Below are 23,385 nucleotides of genomic sequence, written 5' to 3'. Positions count from 1 at the left end.
AGACTGGCCTTTGTCCTAACACAGAAGCATGAAATACAGAGGTGAAGTAAATAAGCTGGTATACATTGAGTGAATTCTGAGATGTAAAATCCAGGCCTAAAATCTTATTTAATTGCCACAGTTATTACATTTAATATCAATCTCAATTTTAAAAAATCTTTTTTCTGAATGTGAAAATTATGTCATCATTATAGAGAATTTGGAAAATGTATGCTTAGGGGTAGAATGCAGTTATATATTGCAGCATATTTGTATCTTCTTCCAATGTTATTTCTATAAAATACCTATAGATTTTAATTCAGAACTATAGAAAAATAATCTCCATGCCTTAATAGTGGAACGAATATTTATTGTGAATAAGCAAGAAATGCCTGTTGTGAGAAATATTAACAGTAAACTATCCTTTTAATCCTTTTAATATTTTTCTAACAAAGCTAATGTTGGTGTTGGTTTTATTTTTAATTGTGGTAAAAAACATATAACATAAACTTTACTGTCTTAATCATTTTTAATTATACATTTCAGTAATGTTAAGTATATTTACATTGTTGTGAAACTAGTATTTTTATTAGTTTATTATTGGTTTATTATTAAGCCATCTCCATTTTGTCTGTAAATTTACTATAGCGTAGCTCATAAACCACATTTTGACCTTAAATTTTGACTATCATTGTTTTGGAATGTTACAGTTCAGCATATTGTGAGATAGCTTGTTTTTAAAATTTATACTAGTTTGAATAATGTATTAATAAAGAAAACTAAACAGCTTCAGAGCTATGTGACTATTAGCTCTTTGAGAACTTGTGTGAACACAGAGTATCCCTCTAAAGGGAAAATCACTCCTTTTTCCAAGACAAATACCCCTGTAGCAGACAGAATGGTCTGAGGTCAGATGGGGCTAATAATACTCAGCCTGCATATCTCATAGGATTAGAGTAGGAACCAAGGGTTATATGTTGTAAAATCAAAATAAGACATTTATTACTAATATTTATAAAGACATAATTTGAATGCAATCAGATTGCAGCCTAAGGGTCCCATCACTTCTTTGAAGAAATACTTTTCCTAATTTACTTAATTATTTGATTTCCAAAAAATGTATCTTATATTCAATTTTTAAGGGAACAAATCTATTTCCACAGTGAAACATCTATTTATAAATTGCAGTATCACCTTTCTTTAAGAGACAAGTATAAAAACCAAACTATAGTTCTACTGAATTTGCAGACTCTTAAAAATACGATAGCAGATATTTATTTTATGTGGGCATTACATGAGGAATCCTTTATTTTATAACTCTGTTATCACCTTCTGTCCCTTCTTTCACTTACCTGTTACTGCATGTTTGCTGTGGGAATTAGGAGACTGGAGAGACCACTGGGTGAAACAGGAGGATTTTATATAGGTGGCCACCAGCTTAGCAGATGAACATCTAAAGGCTGAGCAATGAACAAAGACAGGGCTTGACTTTTATTTATGCTACTGAAGTGGGGTGGCTAGCCAGTGGTGCGAAATTTGCAGGGCAGGGAAACCAGGCTTGCAGAAGCAAAAGAAAGGCAGTTAATTTTACTGTGACAGATTTTTGCAATTTAGGCATGTTTTGTGACTGCCATGTTACAGAGAGAAAAACAAGAACTTATAAAACCTTTGCAAACTTGCAAAACTAGTTACAAAACTAGTTATGAGAGCAGAACAAAGAATGATGGGATGGGGAGAGAATTTTAGGGGGACACTGAAAGAACTTGTTTTTCTCGTACTTTTGGAACCCATTTTTGGGGGGCCTTTGCCTGGCTTTGCGGATAACGTTATTATAGCTCCAGCTGGACTTTGGCTGTTCATCTGCTGAGTTGGTGGCCACCTAAATAAAATCCTCCTGGTTCACCCAGTGATCTCTCTGGTCTCCTGATTCCCACAACATGTTAGCATTAATCACTAGGAATTTCATTATCGGAACAATGTGTATTATTTGTACGGGTTCTCATCTTTCTGAGAAACTCCAAACTTCTTTGAAAGAGGAGTGATGAATCCACTTCTTCAACAGCAGTTCATTCCTCTGACTTCTGCTCCAGTCACTCTACTGAAAATCCTCTCAATCAGGTCATCACTGACCTTCTATTTGTTATTTGCTAGCCTCTCTTCAGTCTTTATCCAGCTTGAGCTCTTTCGAATCTGATATTATTAATTGCCTTATCCATCTTGAAATATCTCCATTGGCTTCTGGAATGCCATTCTCCTCATGGTCCTCCTATGTCTCCAGTTGCTCTTTTTCAATTTAATGGTTCTTACTCCTACATCTAGCCTGAAATATTATCTGCCTGATTCATATCTCTTTGTCTTCCCTTATGTACTTGCCTAGGTGACCTTATCTCATCTGTTTTCATGGTTTTAATTACCATGCATGCTGTTGACTACCAAACCAGCCCAGACTTTTCTCTTTCATTCATTCATTCATATTTCTTTTTCAAATTTCATATATCTTATTTATTTTTTATTGTATGTATATATTTCTTTTTAAATTTTTATGTATTTTTTTACTTGACTATGCATCTTTTTAAAATAACAGGCAAAATAACAGCACATTTAAAGTTAATAATAATAATTCATATTATCTAATACGCAACCTGTATTCAGACTCCCCCAGTCTTCCAAACTGTTCTTTAATAAACCTGGATCCGAGCTGTGATTACTCACTACATCAGGTTATCTCTATGAAATCTCTTTTACTTCAAAACAGTTTCTTTTTCATGATTCTGACTTGTCAATGGGGAAGTTGTCTAGAAAAATATTCTACCTTTTGGATCAGTCTCATTGCTTCCTTATGGCATCATTTAGCTGTGTTTCTTGGAAACTGGAAGTTGGTTCTATGAGCTTCAGTTAGATGAATATAAGTTAAATATTTATGGCTAGAATTAATCCTATGTAATGTGTATATTATATTGCATCATATTAGGAGTCACAGCATATCTGGGTGTCCCACCATTAGTGATGCAGAGATTAACTCTGGTTTAGGGTGGTGGCAGTCTAATCCTTACAATATACAGTTAGGTTATACTCTCTTTATCAGCCAGTGTTCCTTTAGTATCTATTCTGTGCCAAGTATTGTCCAGAGCTCAACCCATAATAGAAGTTCTCCCTATATACCCACATGTCTCTTAAATGACAGAGAAAACCCGAAAATGCATTATATTAAAAACAGTGTGGTAATTAGTTTCCCAGAAAGAGGATATAGGCCAATTTAAGAGCATGAAAGCTTTGATAATCTGCCCTGCCAGTTGTAAACCCTTAGGTGTGTGGAAAAAACAGTAGAGACTAATCACAGGAGTAAATCTTAGAAACAATGGCTGTAGGCCGTGTGCAGTGGCTCACACCTGTAATCAAGCACTTTGGGAGGCCAAGTCATGGGGGTTGCTACAGCCCAGGAGTTCAAGACCAGCCTAGGCAACATATGACACCCTATTTCTACAGAAAAAAAAGAAAAAGTTAGCCAGGCATTGTAGTATGCACCTGTAGTCCCAGCTACTTGGGAGGCTGAGTGAGGCAGGAGGATCACTTGCCTAGGAGTTTGAGGTTAACAGTGAGCCATGAGCAGGCCATTGCATTCCAGCCTGGGTGGCAGAGCAATACCCTGACTCAAAAAAATTGTATTGGCCGGGCGCAGTGGCTCACACCTGTAATCCCAGCACTTTGAGAGGCGGAGGCGGGCAGATCACGAGGTCAGGAGATTGAGACCATCCTGGCCAACATGGTGAAATCCCGTCTCTACTAAAATACAAAACATTAGTAGGCATGGTGGAGTGTGCCTGTAGTCCCATCTACTCTGGAGGCTGAGGAGGCTGAGGCAGGGGAATTGCTTGAACCTGGGAGGCAAAGATTGCAGTGAGCCAGGATCGCACCACTGCACTCCAGCCTGGTGACAGAGACAGACTCTGTTTCAAAAAAAAAAATTAATTAAAATTTTAAAAATAGACATTCTTCAAAAATGATGATACTGTATAACTGCACTACATCCTCTGCCTTCATTCGGCGTGCCCTTAGCATCTTTTTTTAATTTTATTTTTTTCTGAGACAGGGTCTCACTCTGTCACCCAGACTGGTGTGTAGTGGTGCCATCACTGCTAACTGAAGCCTCCACTTCCTAGGCTCAGGTGATTCTCCCACCTCAGCCTCCCAAGTAACTGGGACTACAGGCATGCGTCACCATCTCTGGCTTATTTTCTGTAGAAATGGGGTCTCCCCATGTTGCTCAGGCTAGTCCCGAACTGCTGGGTTCAAGAGATCCTTCCACCTAGGCTTCCCAAAGTGCTAGGATTACAGGCATGAGCCACTATGCCAAACCGCCCTTAGCATTCTTAATTTCCTCTCTTTCCTCCTTTCTTCCTTCGGCCCTCTTCCTGACTCCCCAACATGATTTTGAAACTTGTTTCTAGCTCAAAAGTTTAATATTAGTGTGAAAAACATTTGAGGTAGAAAAAGTTCATATTGGCCGGGCGCGGTGGCTCAAGCCTGTAATCCCAGCACTTTGGGAGGCCGAGACGGGTGGATCACCAGGTCAGGAGATCGAGACCATCCTGGCTAACCCGGTGAAACCCCGTCTCTACTAAAAAATACAAAAAACTAGCCGGGCGAGGTGGCGGCGCTTGTGGTCCCAGCTACTCGGGAGGCTGAGGCAGGAGAATGGCGTGAACCCGGGAGGCGGAGCTTGCAGTGAGCTGAGATCCGGCCACTGCACTCCAGCCTGGGCGACAGAGAGAGACTCCGCCTCAAAAAAAAAAAAAAAAAAAAAAAAAAGTTCATATTAATACTTAGATGTGGCCGGGCCAGTGGCTTACGCCTATAATCCCAGCACTTAGGGAGGCCCAGGTGGGCGGATCACGAGGTCAGGAGATTGAGACCATCCTGGTTAACACAGTGAAACCCGTCTCTACTAAAAATACAAAAAATTAGCCGGGCGCAGTGGCGGGCGCCTGTAGTCCCAGCTACTCTGGAGACTGAGGCAGGAGAATGGCGTGAACCCAGGAGGCGGAGCTTGCAGTGAGCTGAGATCGCGCCATTGCACTCCAACCTGGGCGAGAGAGCGAGACTCGGTCTCAGAAGAAGAAAAAAAAAATACTTAGATGTATGTTTGGGCTCAGAAATACTTTTGAACTCTGTAGAGAATTAATATGGTAGCTAACTTAAACAGGTCTTAAATTTCATCTAATAAATATTTGAGTTACCTGTATGTGCCATCTCAGTATGCTAAATGCTAGGCTTCAACCCTTTTCATCTGGAGAAAAGTAACTTTTCTGCTTGTGATGGGCCTCTCTGCCCCAACCTCATCCCAACTCATGAATAAACTGATATTTACTCTATGGTCCCTAACTGATGTTTCGTATTCCTGACTATTGTTTTAACAGTCTGATTCTGATCTCTAGTACACCTAATTTCCATTTCTTCCCCCTCTTTTACTCCAAATACTGATTTCCATATTTCCCATACCAGCCTAAATACCAAACTTTTAAACTCATGATTGCGTGGTAGTGTGGTTCTGATGCTGCTGCTTTTGCATCCTGTCCTGATCCACATCATTACCACCTACCATAACAATTCCCTGGAAAGAGCCATTTGCCCTGATAGATGCTAATTTTCCATTTTGGTAGGCCTGGGCTGCCTACAAAATGAGGTTCCCAAGAGGAAACATGGATGGCATTAAACTGGGCAAATGTCTTCTGATATATTGACCATACATGGCAAGTTGTTCATGTCTGTGAAAAAAATTGATGCCCTTTGCCAGACTCCACTGAGCAATAGACATAGCTAAGACTTAGTAAGTTCATCATTTTGAGGTTGGAATCAGCCATTCAGTACTTGTCTCTTCTAATATTTTCTACTATCTCTTACCTGATAATCAGTTACTATATAGTGATCATAGGAATCTAATTGCCGTATTGAAGGCAAGCCTCAAGTTCCTGTTGAACACAAATGAGAAGACCAAGGGAGTTCTAAATATATTTTTTCTTAAGAAATAGTGTTTTATGATTATTTAATAAATCCCTTCATTCTATATTTTACAGAATGAAGGCTGTAAAATACTGAGGCACAGTTAACTCACTTGCTCCTAGTCACAAAGCTAGTTAGTACCAGAGCCAGGGCTCAAAGTTAATGTTCTGAATTCCTATTCCAATCCCACTGAAGAATGCTATTCTCCTATATTATAGGATGAGTGGCCTACAGTCTATATATATATACACACACATATATATGTTAATTCAATGTTGTTTTGAACTCAAATATTTTTACATAAAGAGTATACATTGTAAATCTCCCTCTGCTTAACCCTTCAGAGAACCCTTGATTCTGCTCTCAAAGGATACCTTTATTACTAATTTTTTGAACCTCTTTTAGAAGTATTCTTTGTATAGCTGGGCATGGTGGCTCACGCCTGTAATCCTAGCACTGTGGGAGGCTGAGGCGGGCAGATCACCTGAAGTCAGGAGTTTGAGACCAGCCTGGCCAGCATGGTAAAACCCCGTCTCTACTAAAAATACAAAACTTAGCTGGGCGTGGTAGTGGACACCTGTAATCCCAGCGACTTGGGAGACTGAGGCTCAAGAATCACTTGAACCCAGGACTCAGGTTGCAGTGAGCTGAGATCGCACCATTGCACTCTAGCCTGGATGAAAGGCGAGACTCTGTCTCAAAAAAAAAAAAAAAACAACTATTATTTGCATAGTTGTGTGTGAATGCCTCCCTACTTCTTTTTATGCAGATAGTGGGGTACAGCACTCATAGCACTCACCTTGCATTTCCCACTTAAAAGTATCTTGGAAACTGTTCTATATCATCACATATAGATCTCATTATTATTATAATATTTATAAATGATTATAATTATTATAGAAAATGTCAGACTTGTTCTTTTGAAAGAGCTGTATGGTATCCTACTTATGGATATACCATAATTTATTTAATCAATCTCTTTATGGATATTTAGGTTGTTTCTAATTCATTTTTTTGCCATTGCAAACGATACTTAGTGAATATTCTTGTACATTGTCTTTGTGTACATACACTGTTAATTTATAGTTTGAATTACTAGAAGTAGACTTGCTCAGTCATAGGATACTTGCATTTTAAATCTTAACAGGTATTGTAAAAATTGCCTTTCAATTTATACTTCAGCAAAAATAAGAAAGTGCCTATTTTTGCACTCCTTTGCCAATATAACTTGTTTACATTAGTTTTTGTAAATCTTTGCTACTCTGCAAAGTGAAAGTGGTATCTCATAATTTTCATTTACATTTCCTTCCTTCCTCCTTTTTTTTTTTTTTCAGGTTCTTGCTCTGGTTGTCCAAGCTGGAGTACAGTGATGCAGTCGTAGCTCACGGCAGCCTCAATCTCCCAGACTCCAGCAGTCCTCCCGCCTCAGCCTCTCGAGTAGCTGGAACTACAGGCATGGGTCACCATGCCCCGCTAATTATTATTTGTTTTTTGTAGAGACAAGGTCTCACTCTGTTGCCCATGCTGGTCTCAAACTCCTGGGCTCAAGTGATCTTCCCACCTCGGTCTCCCAAAGTGTGCATTTACTTTTTTAGTGTAAATGATTGAGCATCTTTTCCTGAGTTTGAAAGCCATTTGTAGGTTGTTGGTTTTTTTCTGCAATCCATTGAACTCTAGTGTATCCAAATTCTGATTGTAAATAGAAACAAACTCACCAGCTCAAGCATAAAAGGGAAATTTATTAAAAGGATATAAGAGTCCGGGCACAGTGGCTCACACCTACCTGTAATCCGAGCAATTTGGGAGGCCGAGGTGGGTGGATCACTTGAGGTCAGGAGTTCGAGACCAGCCTGGCCAACATGGTGAAACCCTGTGTTTATTAAAAATACAAAAATTAGCTGGGCATGGTGGTGCATTCCTATAATCCCAGCTGCTCTGGAGACTGAGACAGGAGAATGGCCTGAACCCGGGAGGAGGCAGAGATTGCAAGATTGTGCCACTGCACTCCAGCCTGGGCAACACAGAGTGAGACTCCGTTTCAAAAAAAAAAAAGATACAAGAATCAGTGCCTTGTAGGACCTAAGAGCAAAAATTCGTTAAGACCTCAAAGAAGACTGGAACATTCTACTAAAAAGCTATCAGAAACCATACAGTGCCTTCTCTCTACCTCTTGCCTCTGCTTTTCTCTGCATGTCTGAATCATTCGCTCCCATTAGTCTGGCAGAATATGGCCACACATAAGTTTGGGGTTGACATATTACAAGTTCTGTCAGTCAGAGAGAATGAATCTGTCCTTCTCTTGGGGAGACATAATCTCTGACATAGCCAGACAACATTTTCTGGATATTTACCTATGGTCATGGGAGCAGAATCATGTAGCAGAAATGTGATGACTGAAAATCCCGTTCCGTACTAGCTTGAGCAGATACTCAATAGTAACCATTAATAGTAAGGTGGTGGTGGTCTTTTTGTTCTTTTGTTCTTTCTTAACAGAAATAAGCAATATGTTAATTGGAGAAAATTTAGAGAATGAGAGAAGCAAAAAATATTACCCAAATTTTCAGCTCTAGAAGGTAACATTGTAAACCTTTGGCATTTTTCTTTTCTTTTCTTTTTTTTTTTTTTTGAGACAAGGTCTCCCTCTGTCACCCAGGCTAGAGTGCAGTGGCGCGATCATGGCTCATTGCAGCTTAGACCTCCCTGGCTCAAGCGATTTTCCCACCTCAGCCTCCTGAGTAGCTGGAACTATAGGCACACACCACCATGCCTGACTAATTTTTGTATTTTTTGTAGAGACAGGATCTCCATATGTTGCTTAGGCTGGTCTCAAACCCCTGGGCTCAAGTGATCCTCCCTCTGTTTTAGCCTAACAAAGTATTCTCTCTTTTTTTCTGTATGAATTTATTATTTTATTTACAGGGTTGTAATCTATTTCATAGTCTGTTTTTTACCAGTTAGTATGTGGTAAATGTCTTTCCATAACACGAGTATTCTGTAACCCACCCATCCCAACATTTGTTTTTAATTTTTTACCATTAAGTAAGATGAGCATCTTTGTGGCTACATATTTAAGCATGTCTATGATTAGTTTCTGATGATAAATTCTTAGATAATTGCCAGTTTTGAAAAGTTGGCATTTTGAGTCTTTTGATCAATATAGCCATTTTCATATAGAAGCAGTCCTACCTATTGCAGTTTCAGGTGGAAAGCCTTACCACACAAATTGATACTGTGTCCTCAACCAAATTTAAAAGCTCTGGCCGGGTGCGGTGGCTCACGCCTGTAATCCCAGCACTTTGGGAGGCCGAGGCGGGCGGATCACGAGGTTAGGAGATTGAAACCATCCTGGCTAACACAGTGAAACCTTATCTCTACTAAAAATACAAAAGCAATTAGCCAGACGTGGTGGTGGGCTCCTGTAGTCCCAGGTACTTGGGAGGCTGAGGCAGGAGAATGGCGTGAACCCAGGAGGCGGAGCTGGCAGTGAGCTGAGATCGTGCCACTGCACTCTAGCCTGGGTAACAGAGCAAGACTCCGTCTCAAAAAAAAAAAAGCTCTAAGGCTTATGGCTGGTATAAGTGTCTAATGGGGTCATTTATATTGGTGAATTCACCATGATCCAGTGATTCCTCTAGGCTCAGGAACTTTTTCTTTTTATACAGTAAGAATAGATCAGACTATTAGAGGCAGACTTAACATTAAGAATGACAGACCAATTACTCATCTCCTAGTCTGTATATATCTGTTTACAATAAGAAATGGAATTAACAAGCACCTCTAGGCTCAGGAACTTTTTCTTTTTATACAGTAGATCAGACTATTAGAGGCAGATTTAACATTAAGTATGACAGACCAATTAACTCATCTCCTAGTCTGTATATATCTGTTTGCAATAAGAAATGGAATTAACAAGCAGGCTACCTATTTTAAGTCAATCTGCCCGGTAATATTCTCTAACTATGGACAAGTCACTACATGGGAAGCCCAAGTTTTCAAAGGTCATTTGGCAAGCATGGAATTCAAACAGAGTTAGCAGACCTTTAGAACTGAAGTCCTCTCAGCTAGTATATAGCTTGAGGAAGTCTCACCCACCATCAAAACATTCTTGCCAGAAAACCAATACTATTCTAGGTAGCTTAGCTTAGATTGTCTCTCCCTTAGATAATAACCTGAATGGGCACAGCAAATGTTTGCCTCTGTGATTATCATCTACTCTTTGATTCATTTCTTTATTCATTTACTTATTGCTTCTACAGCTGACCTCCCCTTTTTTGATACATAGTTTCTTTTAGATAAATTAATACACTGAGTTTGGTAACTGTCATATCTTAAAGACTAGAGAACCATTCTGTCTCTTTAAGGCTTAAAATCTCGTATCTCTATTTTAGTTCATTATTTTGATTTGATGGTTTGATTTTCAGGTATTTCTGGGTTTTAGAATAGTGAACAGACTATATCACTAATATCTCTCCCTTTTCCTTCCCAATTTCATACTACATGGACATACTTCCTTTCCTATTGTATATGTTTAAAAAATATATATTCAGTTACTCTTATTAGCCAGGATCACTTTTCAACACTTTTTTTGGCACTCCTCATGTCTAGCATATTTGGCATTAATTATAAGTAGGTCAGTTATTTCAGCCAGCAATTCCTCTATTTCACCTTTCAGGATATTTAAATTGAATCCAATAATTACTACATTTTTTAAATGTGGTTTAGAATATCCTGTGGAATTTTTTTTTTTTTTTTTTTTTTGAGACGGAGTCTTACTCTGTCACCCAGGCTGGAGTGCAGTGGCACAACCTCGGCTCACTACAACTTCTGCCTCCTGGGTTCAAGCACTTCTGCCTTAGCCTCCCGAGTAGCTGGGATAACAGGTGCCTGCCACCACACCCACATAATTTTTGTATTCTTAGTAGAGGTGGGAGTTTCACCATGTTGGCCAGGCTGGTCTTGAACTCTTGACCTCGTGATCTGCCCGCCTAGGCCTTCCAAAGTGCTGGGATTACAGGCGTGAGCCACCACGCCCAGCCCTATCCTGTGGATTTATGATTGTTTTATCTTTCACGTAAATCAAAGAACATGAACTTTTAATTTGATATTTTCTCAAATTAATGATAAAAGAAGATTTTTTAAAGATGTATTACCATTGTAAAAAGGATAATTTGGTCATCACACTTTCCTAGAAGCAAATGGAGAGAATTAATACTAAAGTAACAAATATTTGTTATTGCATCATAGCAGAAAATCAGATTTTTTTTTTTTTTTTTGAGACAGAGTCTCTGTTGCCAGGCTGGAGTGCAGTGGTGCGAACTCGACTCACTGAAACCTCTGCCTCGTGGGTTCAAGAAATTCTCCTGCCTCAGCCTCCCGAGCAGCTGGGACTACAGGCGCACGCCACCGTGCCCACCTAATTTTTGTATTTTTAGTAGAAACGGAGTTTCACCAGGTTGGCCAGGATGGTCTCGATCTCTTGACCTCATGATTCGCCCGCCTCAGCCTCCCAAAGTGCTGGGATTACAGGTATAAGCCACCATACCTGGCCTGGATTTTTTACTTTAAAGAATTAATGAAGCTGGGCATGGTGACTCATGCTGTAATCTTCGTGCTTTGGGAGTCCAAGGCAGGAGAATGGCTTGAGCGCATGAGTTTGAGACCAGCCTGGGCAACATTGTGAGACCCCGTCTCTACAAAAAAAAAAAAAAAAAAATTTAAATTCACTAAATGTGGTGACATGTGCCTGTAGTCCCAACTACCTGGGAGGCTGAGGCAAGAGGCTCACTTCAGCCAGGAGTTGGAGTGGCAGTGAGCCACGATCTCGCCACTGTACTCTAGCCTTGGCAATAGAGTAAGACCTTGTCTCTATTAAAAAAAAAAAAAGAAAAGAATTAATGAAATACAGTTACATGACATTCACTCTAGAAATAGATTACATGGGTATCCAAAATTTTATTTATGCTATACTGTCATCTTGCCTGCCATTTTGTTTTACTTGCCATTATCAGCTGGAGTAACCTATTTCCTTTAAGGCCATTAGCTCTCTGCCTGAGATAAGTATTTCTCCAGGCTCAAGAAATAATGCTTTTATTGGGTTAACAGCCTCTGATGAGAACATCAGATATAGCTAATTAAGCTAAAAGCCATTTGGTTGCAAATAGGATATTTAATATAAGTAAAACTACTAGCTTGCTAATCCTTTCAGATAGACATACGTTCTAGCAGACATTGAAGTTACCCTTTATTTATTGGTACCAAATATTTTAGCAATTAGCTTTTCATGCTGTTTTCTCTTTCTGTTCCAGAGTACAAAAACAGATAACATATGTTTATCAGGCTAAGAAGTCTTGAAAAAGGCAAGCAAGTTAAAAAAAGGGAAAGTACAAACCAATAATGTGCAATAAGGAAAGGATAAAACAATATCCTATGATATATAATCATTACTCTGGATTTTATATTAAGACAGTTAGAAGTGATTTAACTTCAGTGACTAGCAGTGTTTGTTTTGATTAACCAATAAATAAGACTTTGAGGAATATCACCTTTTTTTGAGGATTTGTCTTAGATTTTAAGTGTGTTTTAGGAAATGATAATGGAAAGAATGATAAATCAGTAGTTATACTACTAAAGTATCTGGTGCTGTGCTCTCTTTATTTTTAATATTTTTATTTTGGAATTACTTGGAAAATAGTAAATATTACTGATAATATTTGGGTCCTTCTGTTAATGTTTTACTGAATACTAGGTAAAGGTTATATAATTTCCTGGATTCCTAAAAGTACTTTTGGTTGCATGTATGGAGAGAATTCTTTTCTCCCATATGTATTTCTGATTTTATAATGGAAAAAGTATGCCTGGCATAGAATAGGTAAGTGATTTGGTTAGTTGACATAGCTCTGAGTAAATATAGCTAGAATAGTTCTGTTAAAAGAGACACGCCAGTATTGCTTGTTTTTTTCCTACTGTAATTGTGTAACAGCACACTGACTAAAATTACAAATCAGTGTTCTGATGTGGGTTTTTTTTCCTCCTCTATATTTAAGTAAGAGAAGAAGGATTGTTGGCATTTTTCTTTGTGAGACTTAACTTGTAGCAACCATAAAATGTAAATATGAAACATTTTCATTTAGATATTTGTGAAAAATATAAAAGTTAAATAATTTTAAAATTCCTGAACTATCAATTGAACCTTAAGAACAAAAAAATTGTGGATAAGCTTTTGGTTATTCCTGTCCCTATTTTAAATTTTAAAAATGAGAGAAGCTAGTGCTTAACATAAACATTAGAATTCTTTTCATGGTGTTAAAAGCTGTTTTTTGCATTCTAAAAATAGCTCAGGCTCATTATCAGTTTGGAAATTTGTAATGAGAGAAATGGGGGGAGCCACACAAGTCAGAGACAACTGTCTTTAGCATTTTGGTGTATTCTTTCCAGATACATTTTTTAGATAGTATTGAACATGCCTAAGGTACAATTTTTCATCTTGCTTTTCTCCTTTAACATTCTTTGTTATAAACTCTGTTAGCCTTTTTAGTGATTACCCAATATTTTGAGTTGGATTACCTTAATTTACTTGACTTTGTATTTTAAATATTAACTTCTAAACAAGTATATATACATATTCCTTTAAAGGGTGCTTGAATTATACTATGAATTATTTTTTAGAACTAGCAAGCTGATGAAAAAGCCCCATTTTCCTACAGTTAGAAAAAAATGCATTATCTTCCCTTGTGTGGTTATGCATATCTGAATCACTGCAAAACTGCATTTGAAAGTCATCCTTAATATTCCCAGGGTTCTGATTGGGTTAGATAGGATCTTTGGACTGCTTCACAATTTTCAGGTCAAAACCAATAGTAAAAAGTACCAACAGAAATTTTCTGTGGAATAATGATGTCACTAGCTCCCCTGTAAAGGTTCTCAAAGTAAGTAATTTCCAGCCTGTACTGTTTGGCACATGCACAACGGTTTATAATAGTGTGTGGTTTGTTTTTAGAGTTTTAAGAAAAAATCTTGAGAATATTTTAATGTAATATTACTTATGTATGCTAATAATTATTATTTTAGGTCCACTGGCTATTCTGAGGTGATAGTTGTCGTTGGAGGATGTGAGCGAGTTGGAGGATTTAATCTTCCATACACTGAGTGCTATGATCCTGTAACAGGAGAATGGAAGTCTTTGGCTAAGCTTCCAGAATTTACCAAATCAGAGTATGCAGTCTGTGCTCTAAGGAATGACATTCTTGTTTCAGGTAAATATAGAATTATTACAGTGGCTACTTTTAATTTGGACACAACTTCATTATTTTAAACATCCACAGTGTCTTAAAATGTGAATACTCCCACTTTAGGAAGATTCGTTTACAACAAATAAAACCAAGCATGACTTTTTGTTCTTAAAAACAGGTACAAGGCCAGGCACGGTGGCTCACACCTGTAATCCCAGCATTTTGGGAGGCCGAGGCAGGCAGATCACCAGGTCAGGAGATCGAGACCATCCTGGCCAACATGGTGAAACCCCATCTCTACTAAAAAAATACAAAAATTAGCCGTGTGTGGTGGTGGGCAACTGTAGTCCCAGCTACTCGGGAGGCTGAGGCAGGAGAATCGCTTGAACTCGGGAGGTGGAGATTGCAGTGAGCCGAGATCACGCCACTGCACTCCAGCCTGGTGACAAAGTGAGACTCAGTCTCAAAAACAAAAAACAAACAAAAACAACCAAAAAAACACAAACAGGTACAAGATGACATGGAATGATTTACAAAAGATCCACCAGAAAATGCCTTTAATCATGTCATATTTTAAATGCTCTCAAATGCATGTAGAATATGCTATAATTTTTTAAACTTTACCTCTTTGCATGTCAGAAGTACTCATAGAATTAAGCATCTCTAATTCACCCATGTGTTTGAAATTCTCCCCAAAGTTTATGAAATAAGATTTGCTTTAAAGTTCTTAACTTGAACTTCTTTGATATGTGATATGTTACCTTTAAAATTAGAAAATAAAATGACAGACTTATACAAAGTATAACTATAGTATCTATGATGGGAAGTCTGTTAATTGGTAAAATAATTTCACCAGTTTTGCAGATTATTGTATATATTACCCACACTGAGAAATATAACAATACATACTTTATTTTTTACAATAGTATGCTTTTTGAAAAATCAGTGATTTAGGGCCGGGCGCAGTGGCTCAAGTCTGTAATCCCAGCACTTTGGGAGGCCGAGGCGGGCGGATCACGAGGTCAGGAGATCGAGACCATCCTGGCTAACATGGTGAAACCCCGTCTCTACTAAAAATACAAAAAAAACTAGCCGGGTGAGGTGGCGGGTGCCTGTAGCCCCAGCTACTCGGAGGCTGAGGCGGGAGAATGGCGGGAACCCGGGAGGCAGAGCTTGCAGTGAGCCGAGATCGCGCCCCTGCACTCCAGCCTGGGCGACAGAGTGAGACTCTGTCTCAAAAAAAAAAAAAAAAAGAAAAAAGAAATATCGGTGATTTAAAGAACAAACCTTTAGAATAATACCATTATTTGGGTGCTTCTAATGTCTTACTCTTAAATTAACAATGTTTTATGTTTGTAAAATTCACATCCTGTATTTTATTATTTTGGATCTATAATTATCACTTATCAGGATAACAATTGGTAAAGTTTAAATTTGCTCTGTAGAACTATTTCCATTAAACTTCAAGAGGTCTTTATTTATTGAGCTGAATTCTCAAATTCTTGAATTAGATGAATGAATTCCATGTTTTCTTTACCTATGCCTTGGTGGCACAGATCTCTTGGTGACAGCTATATCGTGATAAATTATTGTGTGTACATTGTTTTGCATTTAAAGGTGGAAGAATCAACAGCCGTGATGTCTGGATTTATAACTCACAGTTAAATATTTGGATCAGAGTTGCCTCTCTCAATAAAGGCAGATGGCGTCACAAAATGGCTGTCCTCCTTGGTAAAGTAAGAGAAACCACTTTTTATTACTATTGCTGGTACATTTCCAAAGTAAATACCACAGCTGAATCTTTCATTTTACTCACCCTCTGGGTATTTTGGATTCAAATTGTATTTCCTTCCATTTCTAACCTCAATAGATAAACCAAAGATATAAACAATATGACACTGTACTTTTGAATGGATATTTTGTTCTCCTAATTTGGAATTCATGGCAGTGCAGCACATTTCTCTTCTCATGCATCACTGGAGTCCAAATGCCTAAGAAGCATTGGAAAATAAAGGAGTTACATCAGATACAGACAGGCCAATGTCTAACCCATGCAGTTTGTTTTCTTTTTACTAACTTTGCCAGTCAGGCAGAGATATATTTATCCAAAGTCATGTATTTTATCTTTTTTATTTTAAATAAATATTAAGATAAACTCACTAACAGGCCGGGCACGGTGGCTCACGCCTGTAATCCTAGCACTTTGGGAGGCCGAGGCAGGCGAATCATGAGGTCAGGAGATTGAGACCATCCTGGCCAATGTAGCGAAACCCCATCTCTCCTAAAAATACAAAAAATAAGCTGGGCGTGGTGGCGTGCGCCTGTAGTCCCAGCTACTCAGGAGGCTGAGGCAGGAGAATTGCTTGAACCCGGGAGGCGGAGGTTGCAGTGAGCTGAGATCACACCACTGCACTCCAGCCTGGCGACAGAGCGAGACTCCATCTCAAAAAAAATTAAAATTAAAATTAAAAAACTCACATTTTTAAAGAAAACCTATTCTTGACTGCAGCTAATGATTATTATAAACAATACGTTACTTGGGTTCTGAACCATCTACTGTCTATAGGAACCTGAGAATCAAACTTTTTTTTTGTTTTTTGAGACACGGTCTCACTCTGTTGCCCAAGCTGGAGTACAGTGGCATTATTTAGCTTGCTGCAACTTCTGCCTTCCCGGTGCAAGTGATTCTCCTGCCTCAGACACCTGAGTAGCTGGTATTACAGGTGTTCGCCACCACACCTGGCTAATTTTTGTATTTTTAGTAGAGGCAGGGTTTCACCATGTTGGCCAGGCTGGTCTCCAACTCCTGAGCTCAAGTGATCCTCCCACCTCAGCCTCCCAGAAGGCTGGGATTATAGGCATGAGCCACCGCATCTAGCCAGTTTCCAAACTTTTTAAAAGCAACTGCAGGTGGAGTTTCCAAAATGCTTGGGACCAGAAGTGTTTCTGATTTGGGATTTTTTTTTTCTTTTCTTTTTAGACAGGTTCTCACTCTGTTGCCCAGGCTGGAGTACAGTGCTGCCATCACTGCTCACTACAGCCTTGACTTCCTGGACCCAAACTATCCCTTCTACGTCAGCCTCCCAAGTAGCCAAGGCCACAGGTGCACACCACCACGCCTGGCTAATTTTGTATTTTTTGTAGAGATGGGGTTTCTCCATATTGCCTAGGCTGGTGTTGAACTCCTGGGCTCAAGTGATCTGCCTGCCTCAGCCTCCCAAAATGCTGGGATTACAGGCATGAGCCACTGTACCAGGCCAAATATTTTGGATTTTTTTCATATTTTGGAATATTTTCATTGTATTTGTTGAGCATCCCAAATCAAAAAATCCAAGATCTGAAATGTTCCAATGAGCATTTTCTTTGAGCATTAATGTCATCACTCATAAAGTTTCAGATTTGGAACATTTGGGATTTCAGATTTTTTAAGATTTGGGAAGTTCGACCTGTATACTCTCTTTTAAAAAGTCATATCTAATACAAAAATGTATTACCTAACAGATGAAAATACAGCAGTTGTACCAAGGATTACCTTAGAGTCTTTAGCTTCTCTCTGCCCCCATCTCCATATGCTCGTCCAAAACCACCTCAAATTAATGAACAACTAAAAGCAGCATACTTGCTTTCGCATATGTCTTTGGCTGATCTCCTAGCACCCCCTTCTAAAAAGATTGCTGTCTCATAGGCCCTCCTATGGAGATAGTTAAGTACCACCACTGAAAAAACAAAGCTCTAGTTGAAACAGAAATGGTGATCAGGAACCCTTCTTGGTCAGCCTCTTATTAGTCCTCCTTCCTCTCTTTCCTCACACGGGTTTCTTAAAACCTCTATACTAGGCTGGGCGCGGTGGCTCACACTTCTCGGGAGGCTGAGGGAGGAGAATCGCTTGAACCCAGGAGGCGGAGTTTGTAGTAAGCCAAGATTGTGCCACTGCAGGCATCATTCTGTTGGGAACCTAATTTCACAGCAGTAGGTGAGCAGCCACTGAGTGAGCTCTACCGCCTCAACTCTACCTCCTGTTAGATCAGCACACATTGGATTCTCATAGGAGCATGAACAACACATATGAGGGATATCTAGGCTGCAGCTGCTTATGAGAAGAAGCTAATGCCTGATGATCTGAGGTGGAACACTTACATCCCCAAACCATCCCACCACCACCAGTACCCCACCCAGACCTGTGGAAAAATTGTCTTCCATGAAACTGCTCCCTGGTGCCAAAAAGGTTGGGGACCACTGTGTAGAATACTAGAGCTTCTCAAAACAGAGTTTATATTTTTATTTTTTGAGATAGGGTCTTGCTGTGTTGCTGAGGCTGTAGTGCAGCAGCACAATCATGGCTCACTGCAGCCTCGACATCCTGGGCTCAAGTGATCCTTCCACCTCAGCCTCCCTAGTAGCTAAGACTGCAGGCACACACCATCATACCCAGCTAATTTTTGCATATTTTGTGGAGATGATGTTTCATCCTGTTGCCTGGGCTGGTTTCAAACTCCTGGGTTCAAGTGATCCTCCCGCCTCAGCCTCCCAAAGTGCTGGGATTACAGGCATGAGCCACCATGCCCAGCTCAAAACACGGTTTAAAAGCTGTTTATTCCTAATGACCTGGATCTAGTGTGCTGCTGCTGTCTACATGGCCAGTGAAATAATGAGGACCTTGAGACAGATTTACTGGAAATAACATGTTAATAGAATCTTTTCTAAAACCATTTGGTTTGTCAGTACCTACTATATTATATATAGTGTTTGAGACTGTGCCTCAAGAAGGATAAAATATTACTGGAAAAGAGGGGCTAAAATAATCCAGGGGTTGGAAGGAGATGCTATCTGACTTAAAAATTTATAATTATTTAGTTTGGACATACAAAGGCAAATGAAAAGTATTAATGTCTCAAAAACCATATATGTATTGGTAAACTCAAATTTATTTGACAAAATAGTGTACTTGAGTTGAAGGTACCCAAAGCTTAGAAGCACTAAATCAATAAAGTAAAGGAATCATTCCTATCCTACACAGCAACTGCTCAATTCATGGAAGCCATTTTGCTAAAATTACAATATAGATTTAATTCAAGCTTATAAAACATACTTAAATTTATAAATACTCAGTTTAAGGAAACCTGGGATGGTTTAGAATGTAGAATCTTAGGGGAGCACTCCCTAAGGTAACTTAGAAGTGTGTCTTAGGCTGCAATCCTCAAGAAAGAATAAAAAATTACTGGGTGTGGTGGCTCACACCTGTAATCCCAGCACTTTGGGAGGCCAAGGCAGGTGAATCACAAGGTCAGGAGTTCAAGACCAGCCTGGCCAACATGGTGAAACCCTGTCCCTACAAAAATACAAAAAATTAGCTGGGCATAGTAATGGGCACCTGTAATCCCAGCTATTCAGGAAGCTGAGGCAGAATCACTTAAACCTGGGAGTCAGAGGTTGCAGTGAGCCGCACCGCTGCACTCCAGCCCTGTGACAGAGACTCTGTCAAAAAAAAAAAAGAAAAAAGAAAAAAATCTTAGAGTAGGAAGGGATGATGTAATAATGGAGAATATTTCATGTAACTTGGTCATCTTATAAATAACCCCAAAGAGATTAAGTCACTTCCCAAGATTACACAAAAAATGAGAAAGCAGAAGCAAAAACTCAGACTTTTCTTAATCTAGAGGCATTTTATCTTGATACTCATGGCATGTATTATATTTTAATCTACACATTTAGCAGTATGTATTAAAGTTTAATCCTCAAAATTATGCCATGTGATAGATACTATTATTGTCTTCATTTTAAAATTGAGGAAATATAGCCGAGCATGGTGGCAGGTACCTGTAATCCCAGCTACTCAGGAGGCCGAGACAGGAGAATCACTTGAGGCCAGGAGGTGGACGTTGCAGTGAGCCGAGATCACGCCACTGCACTCAAGCCTGGGCAACAAGAGCAAAACTCCGTCTCAAAAAAAAATTATAAAATTGAGGAAATAAATTTGAGTCTCCAAAAGGGTAGATAAATTGCCCTTACATTAGATGGCAGAGCTGGTGACCAAAGCCTGTGCCCTTAATTGCTACATCGTGCCACAGGTTCCATACTCCATACAGCTGTGTATATACTCCATACAGCTGTGTCTATACTCCATATAGCTGTGTATATACTCCATACAGCTGTGTATATACTCCATACAGCTGTGTCTATACTCCATACAGCTGTGTATATACTCCATACAGCTGTGTATATACTCCATACAGCTGTGTATATACTCCATACAGCTGTGTCTATACTCCATATAGCTGTGTATATACTCCATACAGCTGTGTCTATACTCCATACAGCTGTGTATATACTCCATACAGCTGTGTATATACTCCATACAGCTGTGTATATACTCCATACAGCTGTGTATATACTCCATACAGCTTTTGTAAGTTACTTAACCTGTCGAGCTGAGTGGTGCTGGGGACACAAACTCACCAACAGATTATTTTAACATAATGTGAGAAATGCATGATATAAGTGGCATTGAGTACTGTGGAAATTTGGGGGCACACAGAAAGATAAATTGTGGACAAATTTGAATGACAAAGTATGAAGTTTGGCCTTAACCCTTAGACATTCATTGTTGAAATATTAAGAGGAATTGATAAAGTGTTTTAGGAAGAATAATCTGTGGTTTAGAGAGAACAAGCATGGAGGCCAGGAGGTTATTTGAGAGGTATGAAGTGTTGTGGACCCTCAAGTGGGTGACGGCAGCGGGAAACAAAGGAAGGGGCAGATGTGAAAGATGCTGCGGAAGAAGACTCAGTGGGACTTAGCAGTTAATTAGCTATGGAGGGAAGAGTTAATGAGGACAGTCCATTAAGAGAGATGTGAGCTGGGTGTGATGGCTCACTCCTGTAATCCCAACACTTTGGGCAGGAGGATTGCTTGAGGGTGGGAGAATGGCTTGAGGCCAAGAGTTAGAGACCAGCCTGGGCAACAGAAGGAGACCCTGTCTCTATGAAAAATAAAAATAAATCTGTAGGGTGTGGTGATACACACCTGTGGTTTCAGCTACTTGGGAAGCTGAGGTGAAAGGATTACTTAAACCTGGGAGGTTGAGGCAGTAGTGAGCTGTGATCATACCACTGCACTCCAGCCTGAGCGACAGAATGAAACCCATTTCCAAAAAGAGAAAAAGAGAGAGAGAGAAATGTGGATGTTAAGCTGCTGGAGAGCTTTGTTAGGTTGAAAGTTCCCTATATAAACCATGATGCTTAATGGACATTTTGCATATAAACCATTTAATAAATATCTTACTGATTGGTTCACCTGTCATATAAAGATATTAATTTGCCCTACCCTTCTTGTATTTGTGAAAAGAAAATGTACATAAAAGCTCTGTGAACTTTAGAGTTCATTATGTGTCAAGTACTTTTCTAGATATTGTAGGGGCTAAAAGATAGGCCTGCCTTCAGCACTGTCATAGTCTAGTAATTTTTTCCTAATATTTTAGTTTCAGAGCTTTAATACTTTATAATAATCAAATATTTCATTACCCGTAAGTGTGAATATTTAAGCTAAATTGTACAATTCTCAGTGTGAGCAATATTACCCCCAAGGGGGCAAAGATTGGTTCTTAGAAGGTGAAAAAAAACATGTACTCTTTCATGTATAAAGCACAGCTATACATACATTAAGGTAAATAGATACACAATTTATTTGTGGCATTAAAATTTTATGGCAGGAAGACTATTAGGAATAAAATACCTAAAAAGGCTCCATGGATTGTGATGGTGGTAGGGGGATGATGATTTTTTAAAAAGCTCAGAAACTCTGAGCTAAATATATTACAATTATATTTATTTAGCATTTTAAAGAGAAGAGATCCCTTAAACCACCTACTTCAAAATTCAGACTTTTCATAATTAAGATTTTTCCATGTGTATTTTACATATAGGTATATGTTGTTGGAGGCTATGATGGGCAAAACAGACTTAGCAGCGTAGAATGTTATGATTCCTTTTCAAATCGATGGACTGAAGTTGCTCCCCTTAAGGAAGCAGTGAGCTCTCCTGCAGTGACTAGCTGTGTAGGCAAACTGTTTGTGATTGGTGGAGGACCTGATGATAATACTTGTTCTGATAAGGTAAGCCATGCACTTTTAAAGAAATTACCAATGATAAGTACAAGAAGGGAAATACAGAAGGCTTATCAAGTAGGTAGCCAGGTCACTTAGTGTGAGGGGTCTTTTTAAAAAGTTCTGGTACTATATACTTTTGGAGAAAAACATTGAATTCTGGGTTGCTAAAGTGAGACTCTAGTATATCTAACAATTTGCTCTAACAAATGTGATCGAATCTTTTTGAAATGAGACGGTCTGTGTAGAGATTTTGTACTGAATAAATTGTTCTGAACCTTTGCTATCATCTACAGAATCTAAAAACTATTTACACAAAACACAGTTGGGAAGTGAATTAGCAAATGGTAAGACACGGTAAATACACTGCTTCCAACTGGGTCATTGTCTACATTCTTTTGAAGTATTTTTCAGAAAAAAGAAAAGGAAAGGAAACCTCCATAGTGTAAATAGAGGATGGCTCAAAGTTGCTCCGATTCAGTAAACTCCTGGGACAAAAGAATACGTGCTATCCTGACATCACAGGAAATGTTTATTCTGGAAAACAGCGTCTAATGCCTAGCTGGTTTAGCAATGTTAACTGAATGTTGTCAATCTATTCATTCTTTTTCTAAATTCAGTTTAAAATAATGTGATCGAATGTTACTTATTTAGAATGTATTAATTCAGAATTTGTGATAGTTCAGAGCATACTGACGGAATTGAGGTTTACTTGTTTTCTTTTGAAGAAAGGACTCCCTAAAACCATTAAGAAGTTATATTCAGGTATGAGGCATAGTTATCCTACATAACACAATTGTAAAAAAATTTATACTGTTAATTTAATTGACAAACCTGGTGGCCATTCATTCTGGAAACAATCTCTGTGTGTTTGGTACTGTATTCTGCTTGATAGTAATAAATTTTCATTTTATTTGAGAATGTTCATAATTCAGACATTTCACTATCAGGCTAACCTCTCTTAATTCTCTGAATTATTAGGATTTTATTTTAAATAATGTTTGTAGCTATTGGTAGACTGTTTATTAAGTACATTTCCATTTTTGTTTAGAAATTTTAATTACATATTTTTATATG

The 23,385-nt window shown here is 38.7% G+C and overlaps 1 protein-coding gene across 6 annotated transcripts in view; it reads left to right on the top strand.

Moving 5' to 3' along the window:
* KLHL24 (kelch like family member 24) overlaps positions 1 to 23,385 on the top strand; it is a 53,343-nt gene that overhangs the window by 16,623 nt on the left and 13,335 nt on the right. For 4 of the 6 annotated variants that reach the window (XM_007971972.3, XM_007971973.3, XM_037988514.2 and 1 more), the window contains 3 exons: positions 14,047 to 14,231; positions 15,825 to 15,943; positions 22,129 to 22,317. In XM_007971972.3, the coding sequence (XP_007970163.1) occupies positions 14,047 to 14,231; positions 15,825 to 15,943; positions 22,129 to 22,317 (493 nt within the window). Of the gene's footprint in view, positions 1 to 1,358; positions 2,098 to 14,046; positions 14,232 to 15,824; positions 15,944 to 22,128; positions 22,318 to 22,712; positions 23,365 to 23,385 lie in introns of those variants that run through there. The other 2 variants (XM_007971975.3, XM_073023420.1) reach the window with 2 other exon arrangements.

The sequence above is a fragment of the Chlorocebus sabaeus genome, chromosome 15, assembly GCF_047675955.1.
Source record: "Chlorocebus sabaeus isolate Y175 chromosome 15, mChlSab1.0.hap1, whole genome shotgun sequence".
Classification (NCBI taxonomy): domain Eukaryota; kingdom Metazoa; phylum Chordata; class Mammalia; order Primates; family Cercopithecidae; genus Chlorocebus; species Chlorocebus sabaeus.
This window is presented reverse-complemented; position numbering and strand designations above follow the sequence as displayed.